The sequence below is a fragment of the Sphaerodactylus townsendi genome, linkage group LG02, assembly GCF_021028975.2.
Source record: "Sphaerodactylus townsendi isolate TG3544 linkage group LG02, MPM_Stown_v2.3, whole genome shotgun sequence".
In the NCBI taxonomy this organism is placed as follows: domain Eukaryota; kingdom Metazoa; phylum Chordata; class Lepidosauria; order Squamata; family Sphaerodactylidae; genus Sphaerodactylus; species Sphaerodactylus townsendi.
In genome coordinates, this window is record NC_059426.1 from 50,828,556 (window position 1) to 50,854,336 (window position 25,781).

Below are 25,781 nucleotides of genomic sequence, written 5' to 3' on the forward strand. Positions count from 1 at the left end.
CATTTCTACACTGACTTTCTACCCAACTAAGGGTCTCCAAGCCAGTGAATATTTTGGTTTAAGTGTTATGCTGCCGCATTCAAAAGTTACTTTTCCAATTCAGCCATTTTATTTATTTTTACTTTTGTTCATTAGAGAACAATAGAAACAGTTTTGTAATTTATTTATTTATTTATTATTCAAATTTAATATACCGCCCCATCCCCAAAGGGCTCTGGGGGGTGTACAAATCAATAAAATACAGTCACAATAAAATTCCAATTAAAACATCAGGTAACAACAACTTCAACCTTAACGCTAAAACAGGTGACAACATCAGCAGTAGACTCACCAGAGCGGTCAGACATAATAAATGCATACTCCAAGAATAGAATATGGAGTGCTTGGAATTCAAGGGATGGCACCCTCAACAGCTCACCTCCCCAAAAGCCTGGCAGAACAACTCCGTCTTGCAGGCCTCGAGGAACTGTTCTAAGTCCCATAGGGCCCAGATGGTGGGGGGTAATTGTTTAACATGAACATGTTAATGATTCATAGGTCAATGATACAATATTATAAAGGCACTTCAGATTTTTCTCTGGACATGTCACAGATTTTTACAAACCTACAGCAAGAGCGTAAGATCTTGATTTCCTTAGCCAGCAATATTCTTAATCCGGAATTCAAGCCTGGAAATTGCCCCTTAAGGCTTGTTGGATCACAATATGCTTTGACTGAAGTAGCCTCGTCTTTTATTTCTTTGGGAATCATTAACTGAAACACTCCTGCTCTTTCACAGGAAGTTTTTGACATGACTGGTTTTTGCCTTGGGTTCAGTTGAACAAAAATGGCTATAGATATCCACCACCATACCTAGTAAATTAATGACCTGCAGTTAACTATACATATTCCCACCAGGACTTACTGGTTTTCAAAGAGTCATGGCGTCCAAAATTCATAGTCATTAACTCTGGAGGAAGCTGTTTGAAGATTCCTATCCAAAGCACACTTGTGCCATCAGGAATTGCTCATCTAATAGACCAGATCACTTTTGGTCTTCTCATAGTTCTGAATGAGCATTTACAGCTGAATTCTAGAACCTGGTGAACCTGCAAATTAGTGAGTGAAGAGGGGATTCCAGCTTTTCTGTGGCCGTTATCATACATCTCAGCTTTATGTTGGCCCTGAAAATAAATACACTAGTGCCAACATCAAAGAGGAGGTTTATCTTCAACAAATATCTGTAGGAGACAATTTCCTGTGGCCCAGAGGCCAGAAGTCACACTACTATGTGAGGAATTCGAGATTAGGAAATCGAGATTATTTAACAGAAGATTTCTTTCTTTTTCCTCTTATAAACATAAGAACATAAGAACATAAGAACATAAGAACAAGCCAGCTGGATCAGACCAAAGTCCATCTAGTCCAGCTCTCTGCTACTCGCAGTGGCCCACCAGGTGCCTTTGGGAGCTCACATGTAGGATGTGAAAGCAATGGCCTTCTGCGGCTGTTGCTCCCGATCACCTGGTCTGTTAAGGGTAGGGACAAGAAAAAAAATTCTCACAGCAATGTTGAATAGAAATAGCTTGACTTTAGGGTGCCTCGGAGACACCAAGAAAATGAAAATATGAAGGTGTTTGTTATTTTTATCATATCTGTCTAATAGCTATGGATGGCCATCCTGTATAGATCAAAAATCTGTAATAGGAGGGGATACCCAAGGATAGAATATATTTAATTCACTGACTGATACACAGTACAATCCTAAACAGAGTAATGCCCATCTGCATCCTTGACTTCAAGATCCCACTAAGGCCATAACACTAATCTTCACTAGCCTAAAATAATATCCAAGACATAAAAATATAATTTAAAACCATGGGATATTCAGTAGTCCCCAGGTTTGCATAAAAATATAAGTGTTGTCTTTTTTTCTTTTAAAAAATGGGACTATCCACATATCCCAAAGCATATCTCCAAACAGCAAAAAAACAATATGTAGATTACCTGAGAGGAGGGATGAAACAACTATGTCAGCAAGGAAGTTGGAGGGGAACATGCACTGTTAGGCAAAACACTACTAAGCAATAGGCTGTATTTCCCGGTTACTGTTCCTGGTTACAGAGGTGTAGTCATCCCCGCAGGGTCGTCGCTAAGGAATAGGCGAGACGCGGAGGAGGTTTCATCTGGTGGAGAGCGTCAGCAACAGGAAGCGTGAGTTGGGTGGATCCTGACAACTCTGCCCTGTGCTGGTCTCTGGCACCTTTTATTAGGCTCTTGGCCTGTGGGCTGCAAAGGAGGTGGGTAGGGAGATGAGCGGGAGACCGGGACACCTGGAGATCATCATGTGATGCATGATCTCACCTGGCTACGCATGGAGAGGAGCCGTAAGCTGCCTGAGCCTAATCCTCACCTGGGGCAAGACCATTGTCCCTGCTCGGGTGACTGAGCCAAGGACAGTTCATGACCCGTGACTCATAGGGGATGAGAGGGGAGTGGGGGTGCGGCACTCAGAAGGTCAGAGGAGTCCGCATGCCCCAACGTTTCTACCACGGTGCTGCTAGTCAGCAGTGCATTACTACATCTCCTCCTTTTTACATTTTAGAAGGGGACCTAAATGCTAGGGGTGATTTAAAGGGACGCTTCGCCTCCTCCGCCACTGCCTGGTCAAGCTGACCGAGCTGCTTGTGTAGCATTAGAACTTGGCTATGGGCAGGGGAAATTCGAGGGGCTTCTTTACACAATGCTACAGGCAACATTAGACACACACTGAACGTAAACAAGATCCGATAACGAGGCATACAATTAAACCAATGCAGAGCTGTACAATAGCACTCAACCATCCTCCTGGCAGCCAGCTCCAGAGGGCTGACCACCAATGGGGCAAAACATCATATTTCAGATTAGATACAACTTCTTGCAGCTCACATACTTTCATATGAATCAATTGGGAATTGTCAGAGAGGTTAAAGCAACACATATTATGTACATTCTCACAACCTTGGTGATGCAAACAACAGCAAATAATGTATAACTTCTAAAATTAAGGCATGCAGTAACTTCAATAATCAGTCGGGTCATAGTATTCTCAACAATTCCCTTGGAGGTCGGCTCCAATGGGCATAAGCAAGGCAGATCAGACATTAAGGTCGGGTAACAATATATACAAGACATGCATGTTTGTAGATAGGCTTACATCATATAAAATGAAAACAATAAACATAGCTAAACAGTACATAGGCTAGATGTAAGGAAGGAAGGCAAACCCAGTGGTTGCATAATTGTCCAAATGCATGGCTCTTGCTGTTTGACTCACCAAAGCTACAGAGCTGCATGGGCGTTAGAGTCCATGGGTTTCTCAAGAGCGTGAGGGAGAGCTACTGATAGTCTTTAGCATTGTAGGAAGACCAGTGACTCTCCACGAGCAAGGTTGTGAGAGAAGGCGGTTCCAACAATTATTCAAGCGGGCTGGAAACAGCTGGAGAGTTCCAAGGGTTAATCTATCAGGAATGTTCCTGGCTGCAATTCCAAGTTTCAGCCAGGGGCGTAGAGAGGAGAGAGAATGGCTGCTGTAGATGAGGAGCAGCCACACACAGCGCCAACCTTTGAGCCATAAGCTGGCCCAGGCTGCCATTCCCTGGGGCAGCGAGGGCTGGCATCTCCGTGGAAGAATGGGTACTGGTTCCAGAGAGGTCCCTCCCATCTTGGCCCAGGCTGGGGTGATCGGGCTCTCTCAACAGGGCGGCTGGGCCGGATCCTCCAGGGAGGCCCCGCCTCCATCTCCGGGATGGGGCTGGCCTGGCATGGCGAAGCTGGACTCCTGTATAGAAGAGAAAAAACAAGCGGCAGCTTTTCCCCAGGGCTTTGGCGTGGCTGGCTGAGTTAGTTCTTATAGCAGACAATGGAAAGTATGAGCCCTGGGTGGGGGGGGAGGACAATTTTTTGATAGAGAATAGAGCCGAGTACTTTGGATATGGTCTGCTGGATGAGACCTTGATTGGGTCAATAGGGGGGGGAACCACTCCTTCTTTCTCGTTGTTTTTGGCCAAGCTGCTAGGGCTTTTGCAGAAGTTGGCTCCATTCCGACAAATCCATCACTTGCAACATATCCAAGGCGCTAAGAGATACAAGGTAGGAATTGCCCGGTATTTAGGGAGAAGGGAGAGGTCATATCCAGGTCGGATGTTTGTTTGTAAAACGATCCCAATCACCGCCTAAGGTGTGGGTTTTTTTATGGGCTAAACTTAAACAATTCACAATTATAGTCATATCGTAATATAGCATCTATAGGAAAGATGTAGAGAAGATGCAAAGAAAACAGTTCCTGGGCTTGAGTTTTGATCACACGAGCAACTTGAAACCCTTTTCAAATCCTGGGTGTTGAGGTGGTGAGTCAGCCCATTTGAGAGAATGCAAGGGGTACGTAGAAGAAAAAAAAGGAGGGGGGGGGTTTGGAAGTTAACTCTACCTTCCCCTCCTGTAAGGAGACTCTGGCCGGTTTGAACTTGCTTCACCTTCACAGCCGGAGGCTGTGTATGGTGGTGTGGCTGAGAGAGCCCCCCAGGCACTGTGACTAGCCAGGGAGGGCACTCAGCAGAAGATGTGGGAGCACGGAAATAATTCTGGCTCCACATACAAGCCTGTGCTACGCCAATGTGGCAGTGTAGGCTCAGGTAGACAAAGGAAAAGGTTCTCAAGAAAAGGCTTGAAGAAGAATTTTGAGGGTTAAAACTAAAATGGAGGTGGCTTGAGGCAGAATGGGTGACACCTTTCAAGGCATTGGCACATATAATCAAAAGAAGAGAAACTTTAAATTGAAGCATAAGAGCATAGCTTAGAGGCAATGGGGAAAATTCCTCTCATGAGGGAAGAACCTTAGGGGTCCCTTTTAAAAGGGCAAGACACACAGAACATACATAAGCATACATGAGCATATATAATGTAATGAGGAGGATTGCAACTTTGACTCAAGATCTTGCTCTCTCTCTCTTGCTGAAGATGGTTTTCTTGTGAGAGCATTTTAAACAAGGCGACTCAATCATATTTGGGATTTCTGTGAGAGCATTTTATCAATATAAGCGGGGGTGAAAGGAAGTGGGTTAGTTAGTCCTTGTCTTAATTCCATAGGAAGTGTTTCCAAACTGGATCATTTTCATTGAACAGACAATTGAAGACAAACCTAAGAGGAAATAACATGAGTTTAAGCATCCAGACCCCCGTAGGGGGGAGGGGTCGGCAGTTCCTCGTGTTGCTGTGGAAGAAAAGATTAGTTGGGGGTCGATGGGGGAATTGCGCAAGCAATTGGTTCCAAACTGGCTCAAACAGGGTCCTAGAGGCAGGCACATGTTGAATCTCTATGAGAATGGCTGCACCCAAACTCGAGAAGCCCACCATCTGGGTCTCGCAGGGCGGCTCCTCCGCAGGCTGGGATCCTGCTCCTTCTGAGGTACTGACGATTTTGCTGTTACTGGGTGCTTGGAGCTTAGGGCCCTGTACGTGCTCAGAGGCTATGAAATCTGGCTTGAACCTCACGGGCTGGAGGGGCCAAGGGGGCTTCCCTCTTTATGAAGGACTCTAGGCTTAAGGCCATCGCAGGCGAACGCTTTCCTCTCCATGCCTCATTGTCCTGTATGTGACATTCTGAGGAGGGTTCAAGACGGGCAGTCCCTCTTGGTTAGTGAGACGGACGGGGCATAGTGCCAAGATGTTGGTGTGTTTCTTCCGTCCAGCATTCCTTCCGGCTGCAAATCAGTGGTTTTGCAGGATTTTTGAAATGCGCGCCATTCTGTGGCACTGACGGAGGTAATGGTGATTTCAGAAATAGCAGGAACGAGCAGAGCTGGAAGTGGAAACGCAGAGGAGGGGCAGGCAACGAGATTTAGATCAGCTGAGCTTAGATTAGATTCAAGTGAAGGCATAGAGGCAGGAGGACCGGGGGAAAGGCAGGCATTGGACACCGCTGAGGGAGGTAGGCATCATCTTCCGTCAGGGTTTCCTTCCTCCGCAGATGCGTGGTTAATGCTTGGCTCTGCCAGAGTTTTGAAACCCGCTAATTACGCGTCATTGAAGTCGCGGTGGCTCCAGAAAATGAGGGAGGAAGCTGTACGGAAGGCGGAGCGAGAGGAGGAGGCGGCCGGGCCGCGGGAGTGCGAGCGGGAGAGTTTGAGGGAGGAGAGAGGAAGCAAGTGAGGCAGAAGGAGGACAGAAGCGTCCAAATTAGTGGATAGAGAAATTCCGGGGTGAAATTGAACGTGAAAAGATCGAAAGGAGGGCGGCCTACAGCAAGGGAGCCATAGGTCTGCAGGCTGATGGCGACATAACATTGTCTCCATCGCCAGTAGCAGTGACACCGGGCGCCACAGGCTCTGTGCTAAGAGTGCTACCGCATGTTTTCCCAATCCTTAAGATTCAATGTCCCCCCCTCGGGGTACCATGGACATTGAGCTTCAATCTCCTCAACCAATTTGCGCAGCTCCCTCTCTTTATGGAGACCCTGCCGCATTTCGCTAACGCTTTTAGTTCGTTAACGCGTGCTTGTCATAAGCCCTGCTTTTGCAAGCTCCCATACTCACCGGTGTTCTGGCCGGGACGAGAGTGTCCCAGGACGCTGGGCAGTCTCTGGATGCGCCCGATCCAGAGGGACAGAAAGCGATACCAAACGTGGTGGTCCCTGGACGCTGCTCTCATCCAGCCGGACTTCGGGTATCGCTGCCCTTTCCCAGGCGTGGCACGGTGAGCAGGGTGGAGGTTCGAGGATTCCCGGTTCGCACCAGCTTGTAGTCATCCCCGCAGGGTCGCCGCTAAGGAATAGGCGAGGACGCTGGAGGAGGTTTCATCTGGGTGGAGCTGCCAGCACAGGGAAGCTGGATTTCGGGATCCTGACAACTCTGCCCTGTGCTGGTCTCTGGCACCTTTATTAGGGTTTCATTGTGGGCGTGTAAAGGAGGTGGGTAGGGAGATGAGCGGGAGACCGGGAGACCTGGAGATCATCATGTGATGCATGATCTCACCTGGCTACGTGCGGAGAGGAGCGTAAGCGTCTGAGCCTAATCCTCACCTGGGGGCAAGACCATTGTCCCTGCGTACCGGTGACTGAGCCAGACAGTTCATGACCCGTGACTCATAGGGGGATGAGGAGTGGGGGTGCGGTGCGACCAGAAGGCCGTAGGTCCGTTGGCGTCCCAACGTTCTACCACGGTGCTGCTGGGTCAGCAGTGCATTACTACACAGAGGCAACCCCCAGATTTGCCATTGAGGCCGTTAAGAGCTTCCTCTCAAAGCTGCCCTCATATCTTGCCTTCCTCCTGGCCTCGCAACCCATCTGCAAGAAAGCTGTGGCCCACTTCTAGGTCCCACCATTTGAAAACCACTGGCTTAGAATTCCTTCTTAAGAGAACAATATATTACAGGGCAGAATTTATCCAACAGACGTTGTGTTACTGAGCTGTAAGTGGGAAATTCCTGAGGGAGTTGGAGGCAGAGTCTGGGGAGGGCGTGGTTTAGGTAGGAGTTGGACATAACCACTTTCACTTTGAAGGGAACTTGATAAAGGTATTTTGGTTGGGAGATTCCTGAAGATTCAGGAACAGAACACCAGTAAGGGTGGAATTTTAGGAAAGGAGATTCAATGCTGTGTCGTTCACCCTCTAAAGATGCCAGTTTTTCAAGGGAAGTGATCTATGCCATCAGGAAATCAACTGGAATTCTAAAATATTCTCCAAGCCCCACCTGTAGATTGGCACCCCTGAAGTGCACTTCATCATTAACATTTCTTGTTCTTCCCCCCAAGTGAATCTGTTTGAGGTGCCTTGTACTTGGCTAGGACAGAATGGGGGAGACACAAGCTAGGTTCAACAGTTCTTACAATGGGTTTATTACTGGAGAGAAACCACAAAACGCAGCATTCAGACCCGTATTAAGGAACACGAAATACACTTTCGGCTTAACCATCCTGAAAAATCTGCAGCTGCAGAACATGTGTTAAACAAAACTGGACATAATATTTTATTTGAGAACACTGAAATTCTGGACAATTCAGAAGCTTACTATGTCAGACTGCACAGGGAGGCCATTGAAATTCACAAACACCAGGACAACTTCAATAAGAAAGAAGAGACGTTAAAAATTAGCAAAGCCTGGCTTCCAGTACTTAAAAAATGGACTGATAACCCCATCCGCAATACCATGCACTCAACGACACCTTTGCATAGCAAGTCCCACCCAAACACTTAATGATTGGTTCCCCACCCTGGGACATGGACAATATACCTCACTAAACTTTCCCTTCTCACTTAGACACAGTGTGTAACAGATTTTCCTCTGTGATACACCTCTGAAGATGCCAGCCACAGATGCAGGCGAAACGTTAGGAACAAAATCCACCAGACCACGGCCACACAGCCCGAAAAACCCACCAGAACCAAGACCCTAACTCCTCCCTTGGGTCTATCTAAGTCAGAGTACTTGCTTGTCTTGAGCAGGTTTGAAGCTGTAGACTGTGTCTTCTCTTGGCTGCTTTCAAGAAAGTCCACTGTTCCTTGCTTCCTTTCAGTTCTTTCAGTCTTTTTCTAGTCTTAACTGTTGTTAACTTGACTTGTACTCTGTGGACCACCATATAATCATATGGACGTCACGAATGTTCCAGTTTCCAACTACCCTAAACACCTCTCTCAGACTGGCTGACTAGAACAAAAACAGGGGATTGCTGGGTAAAGAGGCAAACTGCCTATTGGGAATTGTCTTAAAGGGGCAGGGGCTAACTAAAATACCCTTCCATAAAAGACTTAACAAAGAACTAAAACCACGCTAACTATGGGGAAACTAAAGCTTAATGGGGAAACAACAAAAGCCTCCAAGGGGGCATGACATTTCTATATATTATAAGCATAACATTAACTAAAAAGTTCATCTTGGAGAAACACCCAGTTATGGTTACTGGATGGGGTTCTATACTGTTGTTAGTACAAAGCATAGTTGAGCATCTTTTCTGAATGGAGCTTGTATGCAGAAGAGAGGGAATAAAATGGAGCCAGAATGCAGGTGGCACAGTCAGCAGGTAGTAGTGATAATGTTAATTTGAGCTTAAATAATGTCTTGCAAGATTTAACATTTTTATTTAGGTATTTATAGATATCTATATATATAAAAAGCTAACCGTGTATGTGTTGATGACAGGGTACCTCAGTAACTGCTGGGCCAATTCCTCTGAAAATTCCCAGCCACTATAGTCAGTCAGGCGAGAGTGTTCTTAGATGGTCACATACCTGAAATTTCACACCTGGCCCAGGTAAAACGCCTTTTTCCTGGCGCTCCCTGGTGAAGGACAGGGAGGGGCCTGTGTGTAACTGTCACTTTTAGAATGTTCGTGCTGCTTTGAATGTTCACTCAGACGGCCAGATATGAGCAGTGAAAACAGTACATAGGCAGTAACTCGAGTGGAAGTGAAACACATACACACACATACACATGAGGGAGAGGGAAGGAAGGGAGGAGAAGAAGAAGAGGAGGAAGAGGAGTTTGGATTTATATCCCCCTTTCTCTCCTGCAGGAGACTCAAAGGGGCTTACAATCTCCTTGCCCTTCCCCCCTCACAACAAACACCCTGTGAGGTAGGTGGGGCTGAGAGAGCTCCGAGAAGCTGAGACTAGCCCAAGGTCACCCAGCTGGCATGTGTGGGAGTGTACAGGCTAATCTGAATTCCCCAGATAAGCCTCCACAGCTCAGGCGGCAGAACGGAGAATCAAACCCTGTTCCTCCAGATTAGATACACGAGCTCTTAACCTCCACTGCCACTGAGAGGGAGGGGTGGCATCAGAGATGGGATCCAGCAGGTTCTCACAGGTTCCCGAGAGTAGGTTACTAATTATTTGTGTGTGCCGAGAGGGGGTTACTAATTGGTGATTTTGCCACGTGACTTTTGCCTTAGTTATGCCCCTCCTCTCAGAAGTAGTGCGCAGAACTTGAAGCAGTCTAGCAGGAGGTGCACCGGTGTGCGTGGCAGCCTGCACCTGCATGCATTTGTTTCCCACCCAAGGACCGGCGCAGCGGCTGTGTCCTTGCCACAGCCCTGCCCAGGAATGCCCCGCCCCTGGAATATCCAGCCACGCCCCATCGTGCCCCGCCCAGCCCCATTGGCGCTACGCCACAGTTTGAATCCCATCACCATGGGAATCTGTTACTAAAATTTTTGGATCCCACCACTGGGTGGCATGCAAGGGAAGAGAGGGAGGGAGAGGAAAGGGATGGTGGGGGAGGCATGCAAGGGAAGAGAAGTGAGAGAGGGGAGACAGTGAGGGGTGGCATGCAAGGGAGGGGAGGCAGGGGGCCCAACATCTTGATAGGACCCACCCACCCTAGCGGAGGGAAAGGGAAGGGAGGGAGGGGGGTGGCATGCAAGGGAAGAGAAGTGAGGGAGGGAAGAGAGTGAGGGGTGACATGCAAGGGACGGGAGGGAGGGGCCAGGCACCCTAGATTCCCTGAATACTGCGGTTACAGTTAAGAAAACCAGGCACGCATTACTCAGGAGTAAGCTCAGTACAGCCACCATGACATACTTTGAATGGCTGCGTCGCGCCCCTCAGAGGGTTTCCTCAGAAGCGACACCCATTGCCACCAACCAAACTTGCTCCCAGGTAAAGGATCATGACCAGCCAGCCTAGATGTGTGGGAGGGGTGCCTTTCCATCCCCCCCCCGCCCAAGGAATGTGGGCACACACATCACTGACATCGCACAGTATCAGGCTGTGTGTTTGCGTGAGCATGTACTGCTGGCCTCTGCAATTGATTTGCTGCTACTGTTACTTTCCCATTTCACCACAATAAGCCACAGCAATGCGTGGCCGGGCCCTGCTAGTTTATTTATAGATTTTCCTCAATGGTAAACCAAAGCAGTTTATAATATAATTTCTCCCTATTCTATTTTATATTATCAATCACCCTGCGAGGTAGGTTAGACTGAGAGAGAATGACTGGCTCCAGATCACCCAGTGGGCTTCTATGGCATAGTTGGAGATTCAAACCTGGATCTCCCTGAACTTAGTAGGCATTCTAACCACTATACCACAAAGTTCCTTAGGAGCAATTCAGGTATAATGTACTATTATTTATTCTCAAAGTATTAGAACTTCAGGTCTTGAAATTCAGCGGACAAACAAAAGACAGATGTGCAACACACAAGTAATTTGCAAAATTCTTCTCCAGAAGGCATGATGATGACCAAACCAAGGAGTTACATGACCTGTGAATGCCATTACCTTCCTAGCCAATACCCAGCATATGGAAAGTGTTCCAGTGCAGTTTGCAACCAGGAAAAGCATGTGCAACCCAGCAAGCAGGAGCTGCACACTTTGGACAAAGATGCGGATGACCAAGCAGCGAGCACTATGAAGAACTGCTCATTGAAATGACACAAGAAAGGGAAAGGATAGGTGCTCTCTCCCTAAAAACCAAATGGAATTATTTCAGCGGGTTAGCAATTACTTGTTTTTCATCCAGGACATCTGATTGTAGATTTATAATAGAAGTCACCATTTTCCTGCACGAGAACTTCAGTGAAACGGCTGAACTGAGATTCATTAGCAGGTTTCACAAGACTTAACCCAATGGCCTGAGCAAAGACTTGGGATTTATGACTCATTCCCTCTCTAACTAATTTAACAAAACCTGGGGCTCCCCAGGCATTCGTTAGAAGCACAGACTGATTTAGCATAACCAGTAAAGGGTCTCTGTACTTTCCTTGATTAGGTTTGAATTAGTTACATTTTGCATTGTGGCTTCTTGATCCACCTGTTTTATTCTCTCCTCCTGCACAAACATCTACATAGCAAGGCCTCATGCATAACATCTGAAGGAGCAACCTGTAGTTCAAGAAAGTTATGATAAGTTTCATTTATTTACCTTTTCCCCCCTTTGCCTTCCTTTTTCATGTTACTAAACCTTTTCTTGTTGATATTCTTGAATCTGGCACCTATTATTAAACAATTCAATGATTAAACAACTTTTGAAAGAATTACAACCCCAGGCAGAAACAAAGCCAATACATGTTGCTCCCAAATAAATGTAAGCAGGGCAGCAGGCTTAGCTTCACTCACCAATGATACTGGCTGTCATGAGTTTTCTGGCTGTGTGGCCATGGTCTGGTAGTTTCTGCTCCTGTTTCACCTGTATCTATGGCTGGCATCTTCAGAGGCATATCACAGTGAGATGTGTCTCTCTCCCTGGCACACATCTCACCATCACATGCTTCTGAAGATGCCAGCCATAGATAGAGACGAAACATTAGGAGCAAAAACTACCAGACCACAGCCACACAGCCCGGCAAACCCACTACAACCAACTGATTCCGACTGTGAAAACTTTCAACAATACATCACCCTTGATGCATCTGATGATCCTTATAAGGTTGCCACTTCCAGGATGAAAAATTCCTGGAGATCGAGGCTCAGGCTGAGGAGGACAGGGTTGAGGGAAGGAAGGGACCTCAATTGGGCATTATGCCACTCTCCAAACCAATTTCTCCGGAACTGATCTCTGGAATCTGGAAATCCCAATTCTGGGAGAATCCCACATCCCAAAACAGACCAGAGTTTGAAAGAGTGTTAACTGTTTAGACTGCCTCGTCTGATCTTGTCAGACCTCAGAGAAGCTAAGCATAGTCGGTTCGGGCTAGTGCTTAGTTGGGAATATTAGGGTCACTACGGAATATCAGGGTCACCTTGCAGATGAAGGCGATAGCAAACCACCCCTGTCAGACTCCTGCCTTGAAAACCATACGGGGTTGCCCTAAATTGGCTGCAGCTTCACAGCACATTTCCCACAATTGGACTGCACGACTAAAATAGCCCTCGGTCCGCCTAATCTCGGGAAGCAATATTTAAGATCTTGGTTTGTTTGTGATTCCAACACCAACACTCCGATTTTATTGGAGGAGGGGGTACTCTAACGATGGCCTCACGCCAGTTGCACGACACAAAGCCTTGCCCTGCCTTGCCTTTTGGGGCAGGCGGCTCAGGGAGCAGAGCAACCGAAAAGGGGGGGGAGAGGGTGTTTCCTCTCCCCGAGGCACGAGCGTCACCGCGCCCACCCCCTGCACCCGCCTGCTCCGGCAACGCTTGGGCGAGCCCCGCGGCGCATGCTCAGGCACAGCAAGGGGCTCTCTTGGCTCTCTCCCCCCATTCAGTCACCTACCCCGACTCGTCACCCACCCCTGTCGCTGGTCTGGGGCGGGGCTGCCTCCGAGGGGCAGGACGGGTTTATATAGCGGCCGGGTGGCGCCAGCAAAACTTTAGTTTGTTGGAGTTTGGGGCTTCGGCTGCAGGGCGCGAGCGGGAGCAGAGGCTGCAGAGTGTCCGGCCGAGCGAGCGATGGAGCCCAGCGTGGATGTGAGTGCTGCAGGCAAATGAATGAATGAATGAATGAATGAATGAATGAATGAATGAATGAATGAATGAAAAGGAGACGAAGGGGCACATTTGCAACGGGCAAGGGTTGCCCAAGGGGTACCGCCCGTTCCCCCCTGGAAGAATCTCTCGGGGAGCCATATGCGCCTTGTTTGGCAAGGTGCGCGCGGCACAGCGTGCTCCTTCGTCGCCAGGAGCAAGCCTGCGGCTGCTTGCGACCTTTTTGCACCTTCTGACCCAAGGCGATCATCCTTCAGGGAACGATCCGTTATACCATGCTTGCCTGCTTCCAAAGACGCAGGCGAGTGTGTGATAAAAAGCGACAGGCTGCAAATATTTCAAAAAGAAACCCAGATCTGCGTCGCGCCTTATTATGATAATAGCGTTCTGGGGGTTGCTGGGTGTGAGCGGGAGGCGCGCCGCTTTTGCGGTGAAAGAGCCTGGCTTGCAGTAAAGTCGTCCAACTTTTGGCTGCGGACCGTGTCGCGGATTGGGGACGCGCAGTGCAGACCTGTCCCGATGCTAGACAGATTTCCCGGGCGAAACAAGAGTCCGGTGAAATCAGCACGACTTTGGAGGTGGGAGAGCGGAGAGCATTTGCAAACCGTAAAGAGAGAGCGGAGGTCGCCTTTGCACCTTCGCGTCCAGATTTAAGAGAGAGAGAGAGACGCGAGCTGCTCCTGGAGCTGGCTGTGATTTACTGTGTTTATAGAGCTGTTCTTGCTGCGTGCACTTCGCTGAGAGTCGGCGGCGCGTAGATGCAACCCGCGGCCCCCTGCGTTTGTGGAGCGCGAATAAAGGCTGGGCTATCCCAGGCTGAATGGCGATACAAGGAAGGTCGCGGAAAGAATAGATTCAGTTTTGAATGTGGGAAAAGGAAGAGTTGCAAGGTGGATTAAGCCCGTTTGAACGCTCGTGAGCTCCCTGCCCCATTCCTCATTCTCCACATAGATGGGAGGACACTTTGTCTCTTGCTTTGCAGCATTACTAGAAAACCAGAACACTAGTTGGGGAACTCCTTGAAGTCCAGTGGAATTGAACTACTAATGCCCAGGCAACATGGTTTGCTTTGCTAAGCCAATCCAAATGAAAAGACAGCTTCTAAACAACAGAGGGGTTCTTTTTCCATGGTGGTTGTATTATTTGTCTGGTTAGCCATCAAGGATACGTGACAGATATTCAGCAGAACCCATATGAAGGACTGATGTTCTATGGCTGGGATATATAGTTAATCGATGATGACAAGTTGGCATAAGCCACACTTTTCGTGACTGAATTACATTTGCAGGCTAGGTTGGTTTCCACTTCAACAAGAGCTGGGCTCCTAACAAGGCTTTGAGCACTTCATACCTACCTAGATGCTCAGAGATGTTTGACAGTAGAGTTTCTATCTGAGTTTTCAGCATGAACCTTTGTGTGTTGCTTGAGTTTCCTTGTTGGAAACAAAACAATGAACTCTTGCTCTGATCCAGAAAGCTCTGTCTAATCTATATTTAATGGGTCTGCAAGACCAGTTGGGAAGCACCATTACAAGGGAAAAAATCTTAGGCCTCCCAAGGAAAGAGCTAGGGGGCCACTCCCTTTGTTCAGCCTCCCTCCTGCTATTTGCATGTTCAAACGGCCAGCCAGTGGTTTCCTGAGATGTTTCTCTCCTTCCACTTTCTTTCTTTTGCTGTTGCGCACAAAGTCTCAAGTGAGAGCAGCCTATAGAAAACAAAAGTCTTTACTAGCTGAGGTGTCCTCTTACCAGTCTACAAGAACCGCTTTGCCAGGCTTCTGCTTATCTCCACAACTAGATGGTGATGGGCTTTGGCTGGCTAGCTAAGCGTTTAGGCATTGTGGTGCTTTTCCTTACAGGCCTTCCCCCCAACTAGATTGGCCTGAAGCATCGTTGCATGATGTTTGTATATTCATTATCAACTTAACATGTTGGAAGCTAATCTTAGTTTCCAGTATCTAGAAGAGAGCTTGGATCTGTTGTTTGGCTTGTGACAGTGCTAGACTTTCCTTCAGAGATTGCACTTCCATCTAGTAAAGCCCACAAAAACCACAAGTGGATTGCCAGAGCATGCTCTTTCACAACCTATGTGTAAGCGCGCTGGAGAGCTGCAATTGGCCAAGTGAATGTACACCATGACCGCATGCAGAGTGGTTTCATTGGTCCATCTGGGCTCAGTTTTGTCTTGCTTGAAGCACAGTCCATCAGAAAGTGTCCTTATATTTGAAGCATCTTCTAGAAAGCTAAAGTGTATGATGAAAATCAAACCTATTGACACTTTTCACTCCTTGTTGCTATTGCCCTCTACCATTTTGAGATACCCAACTTTCCTTCCTAGTTTTCAGCCTGGCCACTATTATTACTATTTTGTGATTAGAGAATTAGAAATTAAGCATGGGACTGTGGCACTCAGTGTTCTAATATTCCAATGGCAAAGCATTGACAATAAGGGATTCTTTCTTTTTGTCTTTAAAAAATGTAATCATGGCAAAATTTCCAGCACTCTCATTTTCTTAAAGAAGCTAGTGAAAAGTAATCCAAATTTGGATTTTACAGTTTATATCAGCAGAACTGCTGAGCATTTGTAAACAATATTTTATTACAGCTAGAGAAACAACATTTGAAAGTCATCAACTTGACAGAGGCCTTTTAGAATTTGAGCCTTACCAAGTAGAATGCATTTCACCTTTTAAAAATCTATCTGTTTTTCTTTCACAGAACTCATACATGGGTGTTACCCATTTTACCCTCCTCGCAACCCTGCGTGGTAGGCTAGGCAGAAAGAAAGTAAAGCTGAAGGTTGCCTGGTGTGCTTCACCATTTTCATACTTGAGTCTGCCCAATCCAGATGCACTGTACTTCTCTATAGCAGCTCTTAGACTTTTTAGGACCAGTCTTGGACTCTGTCTCTCACACTGTCATCTAACTATTTTGTTTTGTCATTCAGTTCCAGATGTCTTCTGAAGTCTTGATTGATCTGTCGAACAGTACTGATGAATCAGGATCAGGTGATGATGGGGACTACCAGGAGGTGTGTTTGGAGCAGAACAAGGCTGATTTCAACCGGATTTTCTTGCCCACAATTTACTCCATCATTTTCTTGATGGGAATAGTTGGCAATGGCTTGGTTATTGTTGTTATGGGCTACCAGAAGAAGCTCAGGAGCATGACTGACAAATACAGGCTACACCTCTCTGTGGCTGACCTTCTCTTTGTCATCACTCTGCCCTTCTGGTCTGTGGATGCTGTAATCAGCTGGTACTTTGGGAATGCCTTGTGCAAAGTGGTCCATATAATTTACACCGTCAACCTTTATAGCAGCGTCTTGATCTTGGCCTTCATAAGCTTAGACCGGTACCTGGCAATTGTGCATGCTACCAACAGCCAGAGACCTAGGAAGTTGTTGGCTGAGAGAATTATCTACGTAGGGGTTTGGCTACCGGCTGTGGTTTTGACTGTGCCTGATATGATCTTTGCAACAACGAAAGATGATGGCGGGAAATTCTTGTGCCAACGATTTTACCCTCATGATGACTGGCTGATTTCTTTCAGGTTTCAACACATTTTAGTTGGACTTGTCTTGCCCGGTCTTATAATTTTGACGTGCTACTGTATTATCATCTCTAAGCTGTCACACTCAAAAGGCCATCAGAAGCGCAAAGCTTTGAAAACCACCGTCATCCTCATACTTGCCTTCTTTGCCTGCTGGTTGCCTTACTACATTGGCATCAGCACAGACACCTTTATCCTGCTTGGACTCATCAAGAATGGCTGCAACTTTGAGGCAATGGTGAACAAATGGATCTCTATCACAGAAGCCCTAGCATATTTCCACTGTTGCTTGAATCCCATCCTTTATGCTTTTCTGGGTGCCAAATTCAAGACATCAGCCCAGAATGCTTTAACCTCCGTTAGCAGAGGATCAAGCCTGAAAATCCTTTCCAAAAGCAAACGGGGACACTCTTCGGTTTCAACGGAGTCAGAGTCTTCCAGTTTCCATTCCAGCTAACAGAATTTTCCCTTACTACAGTATCTATAAAGATATGGGACTCTCTTTAAAATCAGTTTGGCAAGATTTTGGAAGGGGAAACTCCTCCAAGATCACCTACAAGTTTATTCCCGGTTGGGATTGTATATATTTGTTTGTAGTGTTTTGTTGAATTTAATGGATGTATTTATAAAACAAATTGACATGTTGTCCAGAGAGAGTGTCTAGGCAGAACCTGTGAATAAGTGAGTAGGTGAGAAAGTTTTATTGCTTGCCTGTCAACTAAGTTTTATTGCTTGCCTGTGTTGGAACTAAAACACTTTTAGAGCATAGCATAGCTGATGTGCCTGAGTTCTTTGTAAATGAAGTATTTCCAGCATACCCATTTGAAAGAAGGCTTCATTTCTCTGGATGTTTAGGAGTCTGTCCTACATTGCATAAGCTGTTTTGGTTTACACTAGTTGAATTTAATTGTATTGCATGGATGAAACCACACCCTGCAATGGCAGTGGCAGAACACATTGGACTGAAAGCAGCTGGCTTGCACCCAGTGGCACTTACAACCAAAGTATTTTCTGTCGATGTTTTTTTCAATAACAAACTGGTTTGTAAACTTCTGCCTTGTAAAATTGTAAATAAAAGCATGTGGTCAAGTCTATTTCTAATTGTCTTTTTACTTTACTGAGCTTTCTTTGTTTTTATTTTGGATTGCAGTTGCACACGGATTCTCAGTCCGTTGGCAGCCCCGTGTCCCTAAACTGAGGATTTAGGGTCCCTCCAGAGCAGTCTGCCTTACGTTACAGGAGTCTGCATCAGTCAGGGGAGCTCTTCAGGAATCTCCCACCCTCTTGTCTGGGTAGATCTTGAAGCCCTGGATCTCCCTGCACTGGAGTGGAAAGATTCCTGCTGAGTTCCCCATTTTGCTTCAACACTCCATACTATGTGGCATACTCTTTGAATTTAGGCATACTCCTCAATCACAACAATGGTTTCGGGCTGGGAACTGCTGGGAAGCTAATAGGAATGGTTTCGACAATCTAACTCCATGAATGGAAACTCCGTGAATGGAAACTCTTTTGCCTTTTAAGGTTTTTTTGACCAAAGTCTGAGTCAGATTTTGCATATTTTAGGCACAAAGCTGTGCCCCCAGAGAATTGTTGTTGTGCTGAGAGATACCTTTAATGACATATAATGCATGAATCCATTGTATATGCAACTTTCTTCCTATGGGTATACAACCCCAGGAAAAAAAATTGATTCAAGAGAGTTGGTGGAGTTCCTGGGCATTACATGGCTGAGTTCATATATCCTGCAGGGGAAATTAACATCAGAAACACCCCAGAAAAACAACCACCCAAACTGAGATCCATATCCTTGTTTGAAAGCTGTGCTGATTAAACAAGGTGATCTATAGTATTATGAAATAGTCGTGTGTTTTTAAAACTGAAGTAATTCTCCTTGCCAAAGAGATTCCTGGATAACTCAACAGGCTGCTCCCTGTTTTCAGTGACATGAATGGTACAGTTTGCTGTTCATATAACTTTGCAACAGTACTGCAAAATTGACTGCTGGTCCTGCTTGCTCATCCCCCATTCGCCACCCACACCTCATCTGCTTTTTCTGTCCACTTCCATCTTCTTTCCAGCCTTAGTTCATTAGTTCTGGAAGCACCTGGAGATGCTGAGTCCCAGGCCAGGAAGAGCACAACAGTGTTCCTGAGCCAGGAGGAATATCATGGGGCCATTACAGGTACATATTCTTTCTCTTTGACCTTCAAAGATCATTGTAACAAGCAAGGGGGTAAAAGACTGTCATTGAGCTGGGAATAGACATTGCTCACCCCAGTGGAAGTTAGCAGTTAGCTAATTTCACCTCTCCATTAACAGTGGAACATGTGTTTTTCTTGTAGCGTTTACAGTAGTCGTCTCTGCTTCCGTTAAATCTATTGTGTCAGCTGCTGGAAACTAAATGGAGTGGAAAGTTGTCTGTATTTGTAATAAACTTAAAGAGTCAGAAAAATCTTAAGCCGTGTGACTTCCTCCCATAATCATTTTAAGATGAGAATTTAATGATTTTAAGCAAGTGTGCCTCCTCAGATGAGCATTTTTGCAGGTGCTATCTGTTAGCTGAGTACAAGACTGGCAAGTGGGACTTTTTGGAAAGGAAACTTTAGAGCACGATGTGGGTGCAGAGTTGTCTGGGTAGTAGAACACAGGGTTGCCTATTGATACATTGCCAGTAAGTACAGGGAAAAGGAATTATTTTGTACAACACAAAGTCTGCTTATGGAATTACCTTCTACATTGTTTGATGGCCATTAGATTAGATTGTGAATATTCAATACTAAACAGCTGTTGGGGGGGGGAGCATATTAAAGACACCTCAATGAAACCTTCATGTTCAGCGATTCCAAAAAATCAAATGTGAGTGGGGGCAAACAGCAGCTTCCCAGCTGGCCATTGTTGAAACAGAATGCCATGCTAGATGGAGCTTTGGTCCAATCCAGCAAATGTGCTCTTACAGTGTTGTCACTGTGAAATCAATTTCCGTTACATCAATAACAGAATAGCTGGAAATGATGTCTGCCAATGCACATAAAAAGCTAATCCTGAAATCTCTTGCTTCTTCCCACAAAAATATAACATTTGTTTTCTGTATCTTCCATAGACGTCTGCCTTGCAGTTGTGCATGGTTAAGATATCCTTTACCCACTAAAAGTGGGAAGGGGCATGACATGGATCAAGAAACAATGACACGCTTTGGTGGTCGATTGTAGTCACTGGGCAGCCTGGAAGAACCTGAAGCCTATTAACATTCTCAGTTCCCTGTGCTCTGAGATCACCAAATAGTGCATTAAGACTTCCCTCACCCAAGTCCATAAGGAAATGTTTAATGACAATAAAGATTTATGAGTTGTTGTTCAAGAAACTATTTCAGAACATCATCAAGCAAATTCAAAGGCCATGCCTCTGTCTCTTCTTTATGAAAAGAGAAACATTGCTCACGTGAAAGCTTTTTCTACTGGATGTGCCAAAACTTCCCTTCTTACAGAAGTGCACGAAATTCAGGACTGGCTTTAGATTTTGTTGCTGTTGTTCTCATATATCACATGATGGGTGAGCACAATCTGGGAGCACACCACAAAGTGTCTGCTATCATGGAAGTTCTTGGTGTATAATTGCAACCCATGTGAGAAACTGAACCTGACTTCTACACTCCTGAAGGGGTGTCCAGCTCACTGTGAATCAATAGTGGATCCTAAAACTCACTGTGACATGGCAGAGGATTCTGGTATTTGGGAACTCCATGCTAGAATAGTGTGGAAGCCCTAATGTGTATGCTGTTTCTGGAATTTAGACGACCCACTTGGACTCATGCCTTCCTAGGCAAGTGCCTAATCTGCCCTAGATGGGAAGGAACTGTGGATTATGGCTGTTGAGTTTAACCCTTCCACTGATAGAGAGCCTGCTTAAGGGGGGGGGGGGTCCCTAAGACTGACTTAACTGCAAGAAGGTGCCAAAAGCAACACAAATTATTAACCCTTGATTTTTAATGCCTTTGGGTGACATATGAAAGTTGGAATTCTCATGGTGCTCTGTGGTGAGGTAGATATTTAAGATGTCCATATGTGACATTTTGGCAGTTTTCCACAAGTATGAGTTATTCTGAATCAATAATTTCAGAAGCATCTTTAAGGTGCCACCAGTTGTGGAAACAGTCCAAGCTGAGATGTTTCCGTTTATAACTTACTAATCTTTCTAGGTCAAATAGTGCCTTTTGAACATGTACAGTGGCCTCATACTAAGTCAGACTGTTGGTCCTTATATCTGAGAACTGACTAGCAGTGGTTGTCCAAGGTCCCGAGCAGAGAGAGGTCCTTCATGGCATCTACAGCCCAAGATTCTTTATGTGGAGATGCTGGAGACTGAATGTAGATCCATGTGTACAAAGCACTCAAACGCATCTCACCATCACATGCCTCTGAAGATGTTAGCCATAGATACTGGAGAAACATTAGGAGCAAAAACTTCCAGGTCGTGGCAACATGGTCTGGAAAATCCACAACAGCCAACAAACAAACACAGCTCCCACTCCACTGCATACATACATATTCCTCATTGACAGTATTTGTACTAGTATCTTCATATTGCTGTCCTCAAAGAGTTTTTAGAAATGAGAAACGTAGGTTTTTGCTGGGTTATGGTGAGCTCGGGCAAATGACTGTGGCTCATCAGTCTAACCTACCTCATAAGGAAAAACACATATGCAGCAAACAAATGTTCCATGAAGAGCTACGGAAACTGAATTTTATAAGGTTTTTGTTTTGAACAAATTCAATTAAATCTCATTGCCATTTTATTCCAAGGCAAAGAAAAGCTGCATGTTGTTTCATCCTCAATGGGAGCATCCTGGTTCCCACACTCCTCCTTTATAATATTTGCCTTACCTTAGTCAAGATTCAAACATGTGAAGCGAGGTTGAAAAAGATCTTAACTCTGCCTGCCTTTGCAGTGAACTGCCTTATTGTTACTTGACTCATGTTTAAACCATTTTATTTAAAATGAGGTTCCTTAGAAGGTCAGCAAAATAGTTCCATTGGCACTGAAGTCCCACTCACGTCATTCACACTAAATAAGATGCACATTTCTAATAAGCCTGATGGTAATATATTCAAAAACGAAATGAACAACACACTCCGTTCCATTGGATTAGAATAACAAAGGCAACACAGTCTGGCTATTCCAATCAAGCGTGGGCAGTTTATATAGTTTGTGTTCAATGTAGGCACCTTTTTGTTAACAACTGCACGTTACTATGCTTGTAAAATGTGCATTTTAAACCAGACAGACAACAGTAGGAAATAGCATGTTGTGATCAAGCAAATAGGCAAATTTATGAAACATTGCTTTGAGAATAAATACTGTGTTTCAAGAAGTGTTGTACATTATTTTTAAGATGAGACTGGAGCTAGTTTAAGAATTAAATATACAAACTAGATGAGATCAAAACGGCACCCACTTTTTCACAAGTTTGTACAGCTGAAAGCTAATGAATGAGAGCAAGAATTAGCATCATTTATGCCAATAAAGGCTTTGCTTTGCTTTGCATCAGTAGAACATAACCCCCAGGGCCAATTCAGCCTCGGCTTGCATCCTTGCAAATTTGAGCTCAGAGAACAGACTAGCCAATCCTGCTACCCTGCAGTACTTCGAGCTGTGATGAGATAGCCCTCCCCTGCAATCATGGTGGAACCACAGGGCTGAGAAAGAGGATATTGATCTCTCTCCCTGTGCCCCACACCATTTAAAACCCTGTAGTGAGAATGAACAGACGCTTTACTAGTCCTATTTTTTTCCTTAAGAGATTTGTGAAGAGGGGGTTTTTCAATCAGAGAAATAGTGCAGGGTAAAGAGTTAGCCTCCTCTCTCACAGCCCCAGTTCAGATGGCATCCAAATTGCAATTCTATTGTGAGGCCAAAGCAGAAATCCAGAGCAGCAGTGGCGTAGGAGGTTAAGAGCTCGTGTATCTAATCTGGAGGAACCAGGTTTGATTCCCAGCTCTGCCGCCTGAGCTGAAGAGGCTTATCTTGGGAATTCAGATTAGCCTGTATACTCCAACACACGCCAGCTGGGTGACCTTGGGCTAGTCACAGCTTCTCGGAGCTCTCTCAGCCCCACCTACCTCACAGGGTGTTTGTTGTGAGGGGGGAAGGGCAAGGAGATTGTAAACCCCTTTGAGTCTCCTGCAGGAGAGAAAGGGGGGATATAAATCCAAACTCTTCTTCTTCAGAGTCTGAACCACAGACTTCAAAGTCCACATGTGATCTGACCACAAGGATCAAGGCTGAACAAATGCAGATAGTTTCCCTTTGATATAACTTTTGATCTGCTCCACTGAGGCTTGGCATCTGAGCATTACTTTATGCTGCCAACATATAAATATGTCTCCAACCATTTGTGGAAAGAAAGGATTTTTTCATAAAGAAAGATTGGTCTGAGTCTGTCTCTAGAGGTTCATTTCTGTTCTATCCCTCTTTCAATTTTTCTGTCTGCCATATCTACACAGAACATGTCCCCTTTACTATAAGGGGGAGGATAAGCTCCTCCTAATTTACTAAGCCACGGAGCAGGCAGCAGTTTTAGCACAGGTCGCATTCTGTGCTGTAGTCAGATTTTTAAGGCCCATTATATTTTACCTCTTCAGTGGGCAACTAGTTTATTTAACTTCTAGTTAAACAAACTGAGAAGAGCCATACCTCCCAAACTGAGAAGAGCCATACCTGACACTTTCCTGTCAAATCTTTCTAAATACGTTTGTGTACACTTTCCTGTCAGTTTTTGTTCCCATAGATCATTTCTTATGCTGTCAAGTCACAATTGACTTTGACCCTGACGGTTTTCAGGGCAAATGATATTCAGAAGTGGTTGCCATTGCCTGCCTCTACAACCAACCAGGGCCCAGACTGCTTAGCCTCTGAGATCTGATGAGGTCAGGCCAACCTAGGACTATCCATAGCTCATCTCCAGGGTTTATTGAGAAAATAATACAGTTGCCATCTTTAAGAATAAGCCACTGAAGACAAACAGAACAGAGAAGTCACATACGGAGACCAAGCCCCAGCTGCCTAGCAGCTCCTCCATACCTTTAAGGGGGTCCCGTGGCATACAACGCAAAGCCAAGTGAGCATCCCCCAGAAAGGGGCTTCTCTGCTTCCTGCTGCTTCCAGTGTTGACAACAGATACCTTCCAGGACTACACAGGGGCTTATCCTGTCACCAGATTCCAGCGGCAAGGGATGAGGTGATGGATGCCTCCCAGAACTAAATCTCTGTCAACCTCTGTCAAACTGAGGCCGTTTCCGCACAGGCATTAAATGGCGACCTGGAGACGGCAAAAACGCCGTCTCCAGGCTGCCATTCGCACGGGGGGCGCAGCTGCAACGCAGCCGCGCTGCCCTCACACCGCCCGCCCGGCCTGAAGCCGGCGTTTCCCCAGAGCGCTGGGAAGCCCTCTTTTTGGGGAAACGCCGCCATGAAGCTGCTGCCGAGCGAACGGCAGCGGCTTCACAACGCCTCCCCCACCCGGCACTTACCTTGTCCCCAGGCCTCGGCGACGCGCCGGAGGCCCGGGGACATGCCGGGTCAGCCGGGCGCCGGCGCTCCGTGGCGCCGGCTGCCCGGCTGTTCCCAGGACCGTCCGTGCAGACGGTCCCAGCGTCGTCGGGTCGGCGTCGGAAACGCTGACCCGGCCGTTTCCGCCTTCGTGCGGAAACGGCCTGAGCTTCAGAGATGTTGCCATCCTTCTAGGTCTCTGTTTATTCCCAGTTGCTGGCGGAGTGGAAGAAGACAAAAAGGGCCCATTTTTATTATTGCCTCACAGACCCATCCAACAGTCAACTGGGTTGAGGTGTAGGAAAATGTCTCGAGTCAGGACTGGCCATGTGTACCATAATAAGATGATGGCTGTAGAGAGTACAGCCAAGCATTATACTGATGTTACTCCTAAAATCTACTGTGACATGAACCCCCTTTGTGTCATCTCCTGCTGCATTAGCAAGACGTGGTGTGGTATGGTAGGTAGAGCTAGACTTGAAATGGAGTGAGAGGGATCAAATACTCTCTCCATGAAGTTATCTGGGTAACATTATTAATGCTCAGCCTAAACTTTCAGGAAGGACACGAAGATAAATTGCTGCCTTCATCAAAGGGAAGTGGATTACAAAAAATAAATACGGTAAACATGGGAAATAAATCCTGCAGTGGATTAACCAAGTAGATCTTCTCTAGCATAAATGGGACAGCAGGGCAGTGGTGTAGTGTCCATGGGAAAGGGGGGCGTTCCAGGGGCACTCCGGGGCATGGTGGGCAGCACTGCAGCAGGGGCGCGGGGCACACACATGCCCCAGGTGCAGTTTCCCCTTGCTCCGCCTCTGCAGCAGAAGGTTACACTGTAAGGAGAGTAATATATATTTGCTATTGAGAGAAGAGTGGGGAGACTATGTTTTGGATCTTTTATTACGAACATGACTATTTCTTCTAATTCTAGTTTCATCTCCCTTTCCCATCAGATGAGAAGGTTCCAGGGAATAAGCAATAGGGACAAAATCAGCTCTTAAAACAAAATACAATCCTGAAGTAGTCCTACTGGAATCAACTCAGCTGTAGCAGAGAGTTAATTGCTTGAAGAGTGCTGACACTTTGGGAAAAGTTTTCTATTTTCCCCTGACCCTGCACAGGGAACCAATTGCTGCTGGAATTACATTGACTTCCAGTCTTGTCAACAGAATCTGTGCAGTTAGCATCTTGACACAGAGCAAACTGGCGATCAACTTGTTGCCGCATATCCAGGAAACACTTGCAGGATACAGCACAGGAGTGATCACTTGGGCTGCTGCTTCACAGCTCTGCGGCCAAATGAC

General features: G+C 46.2%; 1 protein-coding gene across 1 annotated transcript; it reads left to right on the forward strand.

Moving 5' to 3' along the window:
- The first annotated feature begins 13,156 nt into the window (after window positions 1-13,156).
- Window positions 13,157-18,020, forward strand: CXCR4 (C-X-C motif chemokine receptor 4). The gene is made up of 2 exons (XM_048483221.1): window positions 13,157-13,358; window positions 16,322-18,020. Exons 1-2 carry the CDS (start codon window positions 13,341-13,343, stop codon window positions 17,381-17,383), a joined length of 1,080 nt encoding a protein of 359 aa, XP_048339178.1. The 5' UTR covers window positions 13,157-13,340; the 3' UTR covers window positions 17,384-18,020.
- Window positions 18,021-25,781: the final 7,761 nt, after the last annotated feature.